Source organism: Mauremys reevesii, linkage group 1 (assembly GCF_016161935.1).
Source record: "Mauremys reevesii isolate NIE-2019 linkage group 1, ASM1616193v1, whole genome shotgun sequence".
In the NCBI taxonomy this organism is placed as follows: domain Eukaryota; kingdom Metazoa; phylum Chordata; order Testudines; family Geoemydidae; genus Mauremys; species Mauremys reevesii.
The window spans coordinates 128,206,775-128,221,801 of NC_052623.1; the positions used below are offsets into that span (position 1 = coordinate 128,206,775).

The window sequence follows — 15,027 nt, forward strand, 5'->3', positions numbered from 1 at the left end:
TTTACATTTTTAACAATTCGGTTATTTTGCTCATGGCTCAGTGTGGCATTTTCTATATACCAAGACCTGGCTTTGGTGTAAACCTAATGGGAGGAGGCAAGGGCTTTGGAAATCCAGCTTGCCTAGAGTTCTAATGCATTGCTGCAGCGACTGTGCTGATTGTGACTATGCTGGGACACAGGAGACTTGTGTTCTATACCAGCTCTCTGCCCCATGCCTGCTGCATGACCGTAGGCAAGTCATTTCCCCTCTGTGGGCCTCTGTTGTCCCATCTGTACAATGGAGATAACAAAATGTGCCTCCTTTGTAAAGTGCTTTGATATTTATAGATTAATAGCACTATAGACTCATAGACTTTAAGGCCAGTGGGGACCATCTTGATCATCTAGTTTAATAGCACTATATAAGAGGCTAAGTATTATTATTATGCTACATGCCTTCCTAATGACTGAAGATGGGAGCTTTAAAATAGAGGAATGGTCCGTCAATTGTAGCTAAGGGGAGACTATCTGTTGTAGTAAGTCACTTGTACTTTGGCTTTTAGTTTAATCTAATGCTGGTGGAAAAAAAATTCAGAATATATTCACCAAAAAATTGAGGTTTCTGTTTTCTAATGTTCAAAACAGACTCTATTTTATTTGATTAAATTCTCATATTTGATGGAAAACATTGAAATGGTGATCTCCATTTCCTCTTTACCAAAATACAGGCTTTCAGTGAAAAATACTTCTAGTTATATTTTTTATTAAAAAATAGTCATAAAAATATCACGAAAACTAAAATTTAGATAAAGTCAATATTGCACAAAAATTCCATATTCAGAATGACCATTTCTTTGAAAGAAAACACTCTTCCTTTGAAAATTTCCAGCCAGCTGTAGTGGCATCATACTATGTTGTTTAAAAGCAATACCCTTTATGGTCCAGTATTTAGATCACTGGGAAACAGAGAATTGGGTCTTATTCCGGAGAGAGAAGCTGAGAGACCATGACCAAATCACTTATGTTTTTTGTATTTCAGTGTCTCCTTCTGTAAAAGTGGATACTAACATTAACCTACCTCACAAGGTGGCATGAATCTGAGTTCATTGCAGTCTAAGTTTCTTAGATGGAAAATATTATAAAAATGACCAATGTTGTTATATTTGAGCATTTACCCTGTATTTCACTTTCACTATAAGGATGTGCAGGTGGTTTGGCCCAGGAATGTATTTCTTTGTACCCAAAGTCTACAGTCACAATTTATGACCTACCTAAAGTAGTGCAAGTGGCGAAGGAGCATTTTGTACCCGTCAATTGTAGCTAAGGGGAGACTATCTGTTGTAGTAAGTCACTTGTACTTTGGCTTTTAGTTTAATCTAATGCTGGTGGAAAAAAAATTCAGAATATATTCACAAAAAATTTGAGGTTTCTGTTTTCTAATGTTCAAAACAGACTCTATTTTATTTGTTTAAATTCTCATATTTGATGGAAAACATTGAAATGGTGATCTCCATTTCCTCTTTACCAAAATACAGGCTTTCAGTGAAAAATACTTCTAGTTATATTTTTTATTAAAAAATAGTCATAAAAATTTCATGAAAACTAAAGTTTAGATAAAGTCAATATTGCACAAAAATTCCATATTCAGAATGACCATTTCTTTGAAAGAAAACACTCTTCCTTTGAAAATTTCCAGCCAGCTGTAGTGGCATCATACTATGTTGTTTAAAAGCAATACCCTTTATGGTCCAGTGATTAGATCACTGGGAAACAGAGAATTGGGTCTTATTCTGGAGAGAGAGGCTGAGAGACCATGACCAAATCACTTATGTTTTTTGTATTTCAGTGTCTCCTTCTGTAAAAGTGGAAACTAACATTAACCTACCTCACAAGGCGGCATGAATCTGAGTTCATTGCAGTCTAAGTTTCTTAGATGGAAAATATTATAAAAATGACCAATGTTGTTATATTTGAGCATTTACTCTGTATTTCATTTTCACTATAAGGATGTGCAGGTGGTTTGGCGCAGGAATGTATTTCTTTGTATCCAAAGTCTACAGTCACAATTTATGACCTACCTAAAGTAGTGCAAGTGGCGAAGGAGCGTTTTGTACCCCCAGAAGAACGTCGGATCACTTTCCATGAAGGTAAACTTGGTTCATTTTGTGTGTGCTCATCTGCAAAGAAAAATGTGCTGAAAGGACCATGTTTCATGATAACAGAATCTCATGAGCAATGTACACCATTTGAACTTGTTTACTCACCTGAAAAAGCTGAGATATTAGGTGCCAAGGATGCAAATATATTCCAAGTCCTTGAACATTATCCATATTAAACAGCAATGAAAAAAAAACTAAAACAAACAAACAAAAAACCTCCATGAAGTGGCCGTCCTAGCCCTTCCAGGTGTCACCCTGGGGGGAGGTAGGATGTGGCTTCACTGCACAATTGTGGGCAGTCCAAAGCAGGCTAAACTGTTGAAAACAGTAGGTTGTATAGATTAGTGCAATGTGACTGGTCACAAAGGTCCATAAAGACCTCCATGTTACATTTGAAGGGTTAAATGCTGTTGGCTAATGTTACAATATACATGTGACCCACTGCCAGGTGGTTTACTCTTTAATTAGAGTCACCAATCCAGTAACAAAAGAGCTCCTCTCATACAACACTGCTTAACAAGAAGCCAAAACATGCAGTCCCCTTAGGCATTCCAACTCCTAGCTCCCAATCCAGACAAATAGATCTTGTACAGTAAGAGGTTACTGAGCGTGACCCAATTCCCTGTACATTAAGGTTCCTCAATCTCAAAGGATTAGCCACAGATCCCAGGTCAATAAATATTTCAGATTTTACCAAAATCAAGCTGCCAGTCAATGTTTAGTAAACTAACTAAGAATGTATTAAAAATAAAGAAGAGAGTTCTAAAATAAGTATAATATATATATATAAAACAAAAAAAATTGCTAAGTCCTGAGATGAGGTTTGCAGCTTTGATGTAGTCTGCTGATTTGCAGAAGTCTCTCTGGCAAACTTCCAAAAGCTTGGAAGGGCCTCAGTCCCTAGCTTAGAATACTTCTTTTGTTATAAATCTACAGTGCAGAGAAGTTTGGAGCAGGAATGAGGCAAGATGGAGTTTTCTCAGCTGTAATTTATACCCTCTGCCATGTGCCTGGAAATTTACTGTACCAAACCAAGCCCACCGTACAGGTACATGGAGAGTTACTGGCCAACGTGGATTCTTAGGTCACATGTCCCCACCACATGTCCGTACATGTTTTGCTGAATCACAGCTCCTTGCTATCTGAGGCATTCTAAGGAAGAGGCTATCTGGAAAGCTGATTCTTTCTAATAGCCCTTCCACACTTGGATAGTCCATCCACAATGGGCTGTCGAGACTGGATGTAAACATCCTAGAGGGTGTCACTCCAAGAACAAAAACATTTGACATACAAATACATAGCCAATATCATAACTTCACATACAGTGATGGTACAAAGATTTAAACAGGATTTGTTAGCATGTATCTTCTCCATTGTTATCTTACATGACATACTTTGTACAAAGTTTGTTGCAGTTGTATAATAGTGATACCAGCTATGATAAATATAGTTATCCTCAATCATATAGCATCATCCATCACACCAGTGTAGGGGTATGTTGGTTTTAGGTATCTAGTTTTACTATTTAAATAGAAATAAATGGTCAATTTTGGAGGGTGGGAGTCAAGAGAGGAGAGGGGAGAGAGAAAGGGGCCCCAGCAGTGAAGAAGGGGAAAAAGTGGAGGGGATGGGGGATGACCTAAAAGCAAAGGCAGAGAAGTGTGATAGACGGTTTATATGGATGAATCAGACGGGAAACGGAGAGAAAGAGAGAGAGAGAGAAATGAAATTGGCATACAAGTGGATGGATAAAGAGCACATCACCAATTATTCAATACTGGGAGATTTGCCCCCTAAGTGGGCTGTGAATACTCAGCATGACAAGCCAGAAGAGTGTAGCTTCCCAGCAAGTCTCTCAAACAGTTCTGGAGCTAGCATGTACTTTTCGCAATTACGGATTTAAAATGTTTGCTTATTCAGGCCTGGTTTTTGTATTGTTTTTCTTTTTGTTACAGGAGATTTTTTTAAAGATCCAATTCCAGAAGCTGACCTGTACATTTTGGCTAGGATCCTGCATGACTGGGCAGATGACAAGTGTATGCAGCTACTAACAAAAATCTACAAGGCTTGCAAGCCTGGTATGTTTTCCTCTTTGCAAAATAGAGACGTATATGCATCATTTGGTTTGGACAGGGTTTTTTTTAAAGGGCCATTTCAATGAAAGACTAAGTAAAGAAAAATACACTGCAAACCTTTCTCCTTTTACATTAGTGATTTGCATCCAGACCCCATGAGTAAGAATGGCCAACTTGAAAATTTGCTTCTAGTAATATTGCCGAGTTTCCAGAATTGTCCTGGAGTCTCCAAGAATTAAAGATTAATCTTTAATTAAAGATTATGACATCTGACAAAACCTCCATGAATACGTCCATCCAAAGTTGGCCTCTAGGTTTGGCATACACTTTAGACATGCAAGGCCACATTTATAAAGTTATTCAGGTGCCTAATGATGTTGATAGGCACCCATTCAAATTTTGAAAACTGCCAATGTGCATTTTAAATTATTTTAAAACTCTGGCCCACGGGGCTTGATTTTCACAGATGCCGAGCAAACACACCTCTGGTTCATTTCTGCTGGAGTAAATAAATGTTTGAATCACAGCTGATAGGTTCCCCTTCACTCTCTACTTTGATGTACAGGAAATAATAGCTTATTGATGCATAGAATCCTTCTTGCTATTTCATTAACTACTGTAGCAACATAACATGATTTTTCTTTTAATATAAAGGGGATCTCTAAGATTATGGAAATAGCTAAAGATGAAGTTGGAAAATAAGCTTTAGTGTCCTTCTCTGACATATTAATGTGTTTGTTTTTAAATCTCTTTATCCCACCAGGGGGCAGAGTGCTGTTGGTTGAAACACTTTTGAATGAAGACAAAACTGGGCCTTTAGAAGCCCAGCTCTTCTCTCTGATGATGTTGGTTCAGACTGAAGGAAAAGAACGAACGCCAACCGAGTACAGCAAGCTCCTCGCTGCAGCTGGTTTCAGAGAGATTCAAGTCAAGAAAACAGGAAAGCTCTATGATGCTATTTTAGGAAGAAAATAATTCTGTCTCTTCTTTCTTGCCTGTTGTTAGATGTGTAAATGCAGTGACGTGACCAGCTTTTACTAGCCCGCAGCAATGAACCCAGCTCATAGTTAACCATGTCACTTTCTTTGTACAACAATACACTGCTAGAACATTCACTCATATGTATGCTGGGCCTATGAGGCCACCTGCAGCTCTTTTACAGTAAAGTGCGGCTCATGCAGGCCCCCACTAGGGTGACCAGATGTCCCAATTTTATAGAGTCAGTCCCGATTTTTGGATCTTTTTTTTATATAGGCTCCTATTACCACCCCCCCCCCCCCCGTCCTGATTTTTCACACTTGCTGTCTGGTCACTCTAGCCCCCACTCCCGTTCTCCACCTGCCATACCCCACCTGCAACTCCCAGGTGATAATAGGGAGGGGCCGCTGCTTTAGCTCTGCAGGGAGAGAAAGCAGCAAAACCTGCACTCTCCCTGCAGCTCCCAGCTGTTCACTACTGCCTCTCCCATGGCTGCAGCTTCCAGCTTGCTGGCTCCATCAGCTGCCATGCAGGGAGGAGCCCTGGTGACATCATGTGACTGAGTGGGGCCAGCAAACCCTGGCAAAAATCTGGGTGGGCTTATGACTCCCCCCACCCCCGGTGCCCTTCCCATGCATTGACTCTGATTTCTGCCCAGCAGGGTGGGAGGTTTCGGGGCTGCAGCCCCAAGGGGTGTGCTTGCTGCGAGGCAGAAACCCTGAGACCTCACATCGCACACAGGGCTGAAGCGCCAAGGCCCAGCTGGTGAACTCTGGCTCTCGAACGACTGACGATTGTGTTACGTGGCTCAGAGGGTCAGTACGTTTGTCCACCACTGCTACTGGAATTGATGATCTGCTAGTTTGAATGTAACTCTTGTTTAGCTCTTGACTACATGGGGGATTAAAGTAATTAACACATGTTTCACCAGAAATAGCATGTGAAAGCAACTGTGGAAATCTTATACTCCTTGCATTATACATTGTTTCTATGCTGTCAGAATTTTTACTTTTCCATTCTTTGCATGTTTAACATAATGGCTGACCAGCCTGGTTTGTACTCAGCTTTCTTCTTGCAAATATAAACTGTACATCACTGTTGGTTGCACTGTGATTCTATGAAAGTTTCTACAGTGTAAAGCAGTGTTTCCCAAACTTGGGACACCACTTGTTTGGGAAAGTCCTTGGCAGTTACCTGCCGCGTCCGCAGGTCCGGCCGATCGCGGCTCCCTCTGGCTGCGGTTTGCTGCTCCAGGCCAATGGCAGCTGATTGAAGTAGCGGCCAGTATGTCCCTCAGCCCGCGCCACTTCCAGCACCTCCCATGGGCCTGGAGCAGTGAACCGTGGCAGGATCCAGAAAAGGAGTCAACTTTTATATAGATAAGCGTATTGTAATACTCACTTATACAAAGCAAAGGAATTCCTGGAACACTGAAAGTAACAACTCTAGCACATACAGGCAGGACTCGACTGCCTATTAACCTCCCCCCGGATCAGATACAATAAATAACAACATACAAGACTACAGCTTCACCCTAAAACAGAAATGCAACACTGTATGTTTGGAGATGCTGTCAGCACTGATCATGACACTAACCAAAGTTGCTGTAATAAGCATTAACAAGGGGGAAAAAAGGAGTTTTGGAAGGAATAAAAACTCTTTTTCCAGCTGAGTATCAACTGATCTCTGAGTATTGGGAGTTAGGAGGATAATTGTTCTGGAAGGAAGTCATCCCTCAAACACCTTGGCCTGGGCTGAGCTGACCCTTTTGGGGTGAGGTGGGTCAGGGTGGGGTTTGGACTCAGCCTCATCTGTGGCACTTTAGTCTGCCTCCCCAGCTGAAGGCAATTAGTATAGAAGTCATGTGTTGGGGATCATGTGATTAAGAACCAGGCCTGCTGGGAGATATAAGAGCAGCCTGGGTTTAGTCAAGAGAGAGACTGCAGAGAAACTAGCTGTGGGCCTAACTGTTTCATTAATGAGTATGACCTAGCCAGGAAAGGGCTAATAAGGAGAAGGTCTAGGATAGTTGCATATGAAGAGGTCCCAATCAGCCCAATTGTGTAGGGTCTAATGGCTGGACTGATAGTAGAAGGTGGGTGCAAATTGTCTCTCTCCTCTCCCTACCTGTTCAGATGGTGTAATCTTCCTTATTCATAAAAGGAAGAAGGGATTGTTGAGAGCCCAAGTGGGAAAGCTGTTAATGAAAGGGCTGAAGGACAAATATGGCAGGTCCTGGGAAGAAGGGCTATGCCCAGAATGAGTCTGTGATAGAAAAATGGTCTTGTTTCCTTTAGAATTTAATTTAAATCCAGAAGTGCTGTGAGCTCTGTGTCTTAGCTGGAGGGCTAAGTCACCTCAGTGATGATTGTGCCTAAGAACCCCCCATCAGCCTACATGCGTGTAGATCTCTGTTAAGAGGGGAAACTGAGGCAGTAGATTGGCATTGGCCTGGGTAAGTTTCTGCTATACACTTACTGCAGAGCTTCCTGTGAAATACAAACCCCCTTAATGCTGGCATTTCCTAGCTTTTAAGTACTTGATTTGCAATCCTACTAATTTTTAATGTAGCTTTTTGTATGTAATTTCAGTATAACATGGAGTCTTCTTGAAAGTGGGGTATTATACTACACATCGCTTCACCAGGATTGTAATTAAAGCTCTGATAATGCCTGTGCAGAGCTCCTTGAAGGACTAGAGCCTAATTCAGTACCTTATCTGAGGTCTGTATTAGACTGATATACGAATACTACACAAGCAGCTGACATACAACACAATAAAAGCACATTTCAATGAAATTTGCAAAAACCATAGGCCAGGCATTCCTAAACTCTTTCGCAGCGTAGGCCACTTTTCAATGCACAGGTTGTTTTGTGGACCCCTCTCATTCAGAATCACATGCCCCATTCTCTGTCTCATTTGTGATCATGTAACACTCCGGTGGGTACTGTAGCAGTTGCTTATGATGGAAAAGCATTTCATTTATTCTGAAATGTCTTAATGTTATATCCTTGGGGGCCACAGTTTTAGGAAGAAATCACTGGAGACACAGAGAGCTGTAAACCTTGGAGCAGCCATTTATTGCCACACACAGAACTAACCAACAGCCATCCCAAACTGTCTGGGCTATCCCCTAATAATCTAACTCAGTTGCCATAGCAACACAAGATTCTATTACCGTGACAACCAAATACACAACATATTCCTCCCCCCCTTAATAAGAATGTCCCCTAAATAAAACAAACACTAAACTAGAGAAGGTGGGTAGACGGCCTCCATTCCCGGCTGAACCCCAGGGATTATTTTGCCCTGTAACCGTGGGTTCGCCCTAGCGAAAGATCCAGCCGATGAAGAGGCCTTCTGTCTCTAGGTGGATTACGGCAGACTTCTGGTGTTGGTGCACCCGAAAGTGTCTTGGGCACGGGCCTGACAATGGGCTCAGGGTTCGTAGGGCGAAGGGGTGAGGATGGGGTATCAGCTCGTGCTGGGCAGAGGGGTATCTCTGCTGCTGGCAGTAATGGAGGGGAAAAGTCAGGAACAGGTGACTTGATTCGGTGTCTTGCTGGAAGTGGTGAAGTCAGGCAACTCAACTGAAGATGTGTCCTGAGGACTGGTATGACCTGGGAGCAGATGATCTACATGTCGCTGCCAAGTGAGATCCTCTGCAGTCTGGATTGTGTAGGAAACAGGTCCCATTTGAGTAATGACAGTGGCAGGGACCCATTTAGCTCCAGAAGTATAATTACGAGCCAAAACCGGCTGTCCAGGGCTAAAGGTTCGGTCTTTGGCTCTGGGTGCACGCCTGATGACTTGATCTTGCTGCTGACGTTGCACAATTTCTCGGGGTTCAGAAGGTTTCAGCAGATCAAAGCAAGTGCGCCGCTGTCGTCCCATCATTAGAAAGGCCGGGGATGCCTTGGTCGTAGCATGAGGTGTGTTTCTGTAGGATAATAAGAAGGTGTCCAGATGCTTTTGAATGGATAATTGTCCCCTTGGTGATTTCAAAGCTTGTTTCATTGTCTGCACAAATCTTTCAGCTAATCCATTGGTGGATGGACGATAAGGTGCTGAAGTGATGTGGTGTATCCCATTGCCTTCAGGTACTGATGAAACTTCTGAATTCCGAAAATGATTCCCGATGCCTCACGTTCGATTTGGGCATAGTTAGTTTCTGCTTTGCTTAGAGTGCAATTATTTGCCTCCATGCATTCAGCTGGGCCCTCTCAGTGTGGGAGGACTGGGAGGACTACATGAGCTCGGTGAACATGTCGTTCTGAGTTTGTTTTTTCCGCCTTCTAATCTGTACCAGCCTCTGGGACAGAGTAGATAGGGGCTGCGTTGAAATATTTGCACCTGCGGGAGGAGAAAAAGGGAGGGTAGTATTTTAAAAGATACATTTCAGAGAACAAAGGGGACACTCTTAGTGAAACAGGCAATTCATAGTACACCGCACATGTTCTTTCTGTACAAGTTAGCATTTTGCCTCTTATACTGCCACTTTGGTGTGAGTAAGCCATCACACACGGGCAACAGAATTCAGCTTGCAGGCAGCCTAGGGGCACGCAGGGTTCTGCTTCTTCTACATTCATTTCAATGCTTTCAGACTGCTGGCCCCCCTTCCTGTAGCAAGCAATGCCTCGTGGGTTTGCCATGTAAAAGGAGGGCCTGCAGGCTCTCTGGGATGATTGCTTCACACAACCCCCCACACCCACTGTGTGGCTCCAATGAGGGATGAGCCCTTTAAACTAAATGTCAACAGGCCAGCGCAGCTGTTCCCTCCCCTGCACTGTGTGGCTCCAATCAGGCTCTCACTCACCAGAAGTACCTTCTCCAGGGTCCTGATCTGGGAACCCACCTTGGGAGTGGGGGAGGCTATTGGCTCCAGCGTTAAGACTAGTTCCTGGCTATGGGGGAAAATGTATTCCCCACTTGCCGCCTGTGCACTGTCCTCCTCCTCCTCCTCCTCCTCCTCTTCGTCCTCCAATGACTCATCCTCCTTGCTTCATGCAACTTCCCCCTTGCAGGTGTCCACAGGCAGTGGTGGGGTAGTGGTGGCATCACCCCCCATAACTGCATGGAGCTCACGGTAAAAGCGGAATGTATGGGGCTGTGACCCAGAGCGCCCATTCGCCTCCCTGACTTTTTGGTATGCTTACCTGAGTGCCTTGATTTTTGTATGACACTGCTCTGTGTCCCTGGAGTAGCCTCTTTCCATCATGGTCCTGGAGACTTTAGCGTAGGTATTTGCGTTCCTTTTTTTGGAATGTAGTTCTGCCATAACAGATTCATCTCCCCAACATGCGATGAGATCCAGTACCTCCCATTCAGACCATGCTGGACGCATACAAATGTTCTTGTGAGTGGGGTTTTCGAACAATAAATACCTTGTAACATTGTCTTTGGATAATTTCAAAAACCTGCAGTTCCAAATGATCGATTTAAATTAGTAAATGACAAATGGATTCAGTGTTCATGCCAGGCGCCGTGCATACAAACCTCTTCACAATTGTACTTACTTGCAACCGCTCAGGTTGCTCCTCATAGATCACACACACGTACACACCCTCCCAGCTATCAAGCTCTCAGGAGTCCCTGTCATCAGTCTTTCCATGGGAATCAAGCAGTGTTTGAAGTTTCAAAAACAGATTCCAACAAGTAACAGCAGAATCGGAATTAATTTGCAAACTTGACACCATTAAATTAGGCTTGAAAAAAGACTGAGGGTGGATGGGTCATTATACAAAGTAAAAACTATTTCCCCAGGTTAATTTTCCTCCTCCTGTTACTCACACCTTCTTGTCAACTATTGGAAATGGGCCATCCTGATTATCACTACAAAAGTTTTTTTCCTCCTGCTGATAATAGCCCACCTTAACTGATTACTCTTGTTTTAGTTAATATGGCAACACTCATTTTTTCATGTCCTCTGTGTACATATATCTTCCTACTGTATTTTCCACTGCAGGCATCCAATGAAATGGGTTTTAGCCCACGAAAGCTTACGCTCAAATAAATTTGTTAGGCCTGGTCCACACTTATAAGGGGGTTCGAATTAGGGTACGCAAATTCAGCTATGTGAATAACGTAGCTGAATTCGAAGTACCCTAATTCAAACCACTTACCCGTCCAGACGCGGCGGGGTCGAAGTCCGCAGCTCCCCCGTCGACTCCACCACCGCCGTTTGCGGTGGTGGAGGACCGGAGTCGACCGCGGCGCTTCCGGAGTTCGAACTATCACGTCTATAATAGACGCGATAGTTCGAACTCCGAGAAGTCGAACTCGCCGCGTCGACGGGGCAGGTAAGTGAAGACCTACCCTAAGTCTCTAAGGTGCAACAAGTACTCCAAATCCAAGAAGAATGGCCTTTTTACACATACCTTCTCTTCTCTTAGGCCACTCTATATTGGAAAGTTATTTTGGAATAAGGAAGGGGGAATTTAAAGTGCTATAGCCATTCCACAGTAGAATAAGAGTTGGCTTGTTCCAGTTTAACTTGATTCACTTGTAAATTAGATTAAACTAAGCTGTCAACCTGGGGAGTTTTTACCAAACAGCTATTCCAGTCCATTTCACCATGTAGACAAGCTTTTAGAAATCTGTGGCCTCTTCTGAAGCCACCTACACCCTTTCCATGGCAATCAGGCCAGCTGCAGGAGCACAAATGAGGCAGCATCCACCCTGCTAATAGAAGTTCAGGTGGATGCTTCAGAGGAACTTTTCACCTCCGTGGCAGCCGCCTGGGTGTAGAACACACACAGAGACTCTCCTGGAACTGCCCAGACCCCTGTCTTCCCATCCAACACAGCTGAAGAACAGATTTAAAGCCTAACCCGGCTCTCATTGAGTTCAGTGGGCGTTGGCCTGTGCTGTAAGAGAGAGAACACATTCTATACCAGCCCATATATCTGTCCATGAAAGACATATTGTAAGCATAGTAAGAGACCCAAAACTTTGCATCTATCAGATGACTCTCATAATCAGCCAGTGAGAATATTGAAATTCAGTAGCAGTAGATGGCCTCAGAAGTGTGTGAGCTACTCAAGTTAGGGATAATGGGTGGTATTATGTCCTGGAGACTTAATTCTCCCTATTGGTTTCCTCATCAGGTGAAAAAAGACTGGTATGTTAGGTGTTATTGCTGAAACAAGATACTTTTGAGCACATACACTAAAAAGTATAGTGGAAAGTGATGTCACCACAGGCATATGGCTTATACACTTTCACAAAGAAATGGTGATGATGATGGTGATGGTGTTGGGGTGTGCTTTTTACATCCTGGAATCCTTCACTCCAGTTCTTTCAGAATCTGATGGGTAGATATGGTATGCTATGCATGAGTGCCTGGACCCTCCCCCATCTCTGGTCTATCTAGACTGGGGAATCTCCTGCAGTTTCTTTGTTGCTTCGATTGCATTCCTACAGCTTGTTCTTGTTACATAGATTATGCTGTAAAACAGGCTTTGCACAATGACAAGTTTGTAAATGTTAACTTACCTTTCCCTTTATTCCCTTTAGCCTTTTACAGGAACACAGAGCTTTCCAACCTCTATCTTGCAAAATCAAGTCCCAAGTCTCAGTATCATCGTTTGATGTACTACTCCAAAACCGTCTCTTTTTGCTGGCAGTACCTGACAGATGCTGTGAGGTAAGGAGATGAAATCTTATGTTGTTAGTACAAAACTCATGTGCCAACACCCATTGCAATAAAGCACTTTGCTACATTTGTGAACCTGCTCTGGAAAAGGTTTGTCTTTGGGAAAACTGGAGAAAATAAAGACATATGTAATCCACACACCTCCTGGGTAACATTGACTGGTAATTGTTTGGGAAGCATGTTGAACTATTACTACACAAGCTTATATTTGCTAGTGCTTCAGTGGATGAATTCACTGCAGATTCAGAAACAGAATTCTATACTATGCTTATTTGATGTGTCCCAAGGGAAACATTTAATGATGATAATAGTTTCTGTGGAGGGAAGCTCTCGGCCAGGCAAATGATGATGAATAGTGACTGAGGGATGCTTGCAGGGATCCTAGGCTGCCCCAAAACGATCCTACTGCCCCACCTGCCAAAGCGTTGGGCTCCCAAAGCCCTGCTGCCCTGAGAGCCCCGCTGTCCCAGGAACGGGGACTGGAGTCAGATAGCCCGAGGGCCAGGGGCCGGAAACCCGGCTGCCCTGGGGGACCCCACTGCTCCCAGATGGGGGATGGGAATCTGGCTGCTGCTGCCCTGGGAGCCTCGCTTCCCCATGGATGTGGGTTGGGAGCTTGGCTGCCCCAGGGGCCCCTGTGCCGTGATTCCCAAAGCGCTGGGTCCCATGAAGCCCTGCCACTCCGGGGCCGAAGTACCTGCTTCAGGCAGCCCCGTGGCTGCACGAAAAGCAGTTGGTGGCCGCATTTCAGAATCGCTGATCAAAGCAATAACACAAAGGGTAACACTTATACCTTAATAAGTAGAATAAAATGGGTACCTTAATAAGCCAAAGTTGTCACCAAAGCAGAAAGGTGTCAAAGCACAAATACCCCATATATATATATATATTTTTTTTTAAGAGATGGGAAAAACCAATATGAGCGAGCATTCGGCATGTCATCAGAAGACATCTTTGGGGCTCTCTACAGGTAATAATTTAGTGTCGGGAATTTTATGCTCTTCTTTTATGTGGATGTCTTTTCTATTTTGTGTTACCGCTTTGACTGTGAAATATGGTGATTAAACCTATTCACATGAAAACCCCATCATTCCAATGACATCCAGTGTTGAGAGTAAGGTGCTCGTCACCTTGGTATCTAAGCATCAAGTTCTTACTGGCAACCTATCATGAACAATTTGCTATGTAGAATGTTTGGTATAATGGAAAATTCTGTTAAATGAAAAACAGCTGGAGACCCTTAGGCTTAACATCATATCACTGCTAGATGATAAGTGTAATTTACAGTAAGTCTCATTAAAATGTAGGATGTGAATCAAGGTGGATTTATTCTTAATATTTTGAATATCTGCTAATTTAAGTTTATTTTGATAGTGATCAAAATAGACGATTGTGCATGCTGGCAGAGAAACAGGGTTAATATAGTATTTTAGCTAAAAGAACAAGAGCTATATGATGCTAGCAATCAATGAATGTGTCATAATTTACTTGCACTACAAACAACGTTCTTTCAAATCACTAGATCAGAAGAAGAGATGATCAAATTCATGTATTGTTTCAATGCATTTTGGAGTATATCTGGCAGAGATGTGATTGCTGCATTTGACCTTTCACCTTTCACTGTCATTTATGATCTGGGAGGTAAGTGTCATCAGAACTTTGAACTGTCTTCTTTGATAAGCTATGGATAAATACTACACTTGTTCTACGACCTGCGTGAGCAATGGAAAAACAGGACAGACTAAATAGCCAGGATCTATCATAAGGGAAGCATTTTACATTCTGAGGCAAAGTTATATAAACATTTGAAAATGATAAAAGCATTAGAAAGCAGAATGTTTTCCTGAGTCTAAAGAACCCCATAGATCTAAATAGCTGCTTATTTTCCTTCTCATTGATTTGGGAGGTTTTTCTTCTGCCATTGCTTAAGAAATTCTGCCAGAACAGCCTCCAGGCTACTCTTCTCTTCATTCAGTAACTTTAGGTTGATGAATTGCCTACATACGTCTTACTCCCAAACAGCTTTACCATTGTCTCTGTATTTCAATCCTGTCAGGATTTATAGCACCAGGCAATGTCCATTTGTATTTCTCCCCTGCTGTTTTGCTCTTCCATGTTTCTAAAACACAGAAAGCAGAAATGAAGTCTGGCTAATCTGTTCTAATCACTTTCACTTCTCA

At 42.9% G+C, this 15,027-nt stretch overlaps 1 protein-coding gene and 1 pseudogene across 2 annotated transcripts in view; both read left to right on the plus strand.

The window, feature by feature from the left end:
* Window positions 1–1,932: 1,932 nt before the first annotated feature.
* On the plus strand, window positions 1,933–5,246 carry LOC120405670 (annotated as a pseudogene).
* Window positions 5,247–8,437: 3,191 nt separating this feature from the next.
* LOC120395792 (acetylserotonin O-methyltransferase-like) overlaps window positions 8,438–15,027 on the plus strand; it is a 32,121-nt gene continuing 25,531 nt past the window's right edge. For both annotated transcript variants that reach the window (XM_039520510.1, XM_039520509.1), the window contains exons 1-5: window positions 8,438–8,453; window positions 10,463–10,549; window positions 12,709–12,838; window positions 13,749–13,817; window positions 14,370–14,488. In XM_039520510.1, coding sequence (XP_039376444.1) covers window positions 10,525–10,549; window positions 12,709–12,838; window positions 13,749–13,817; window positions 14,370–14,488 — 343 coding nt within the window. In that variant the 5' untranslated portion in view covers window positions 8,438–8,453; window positions 10,463–10,524. The remainder of the gene's footprint in view (window positions 8,454–10,462; window positions 10,550–12,708; window positions 12,839–13,748; window positions 13,818–14,369; window positions 14,489–15,027) is intronic.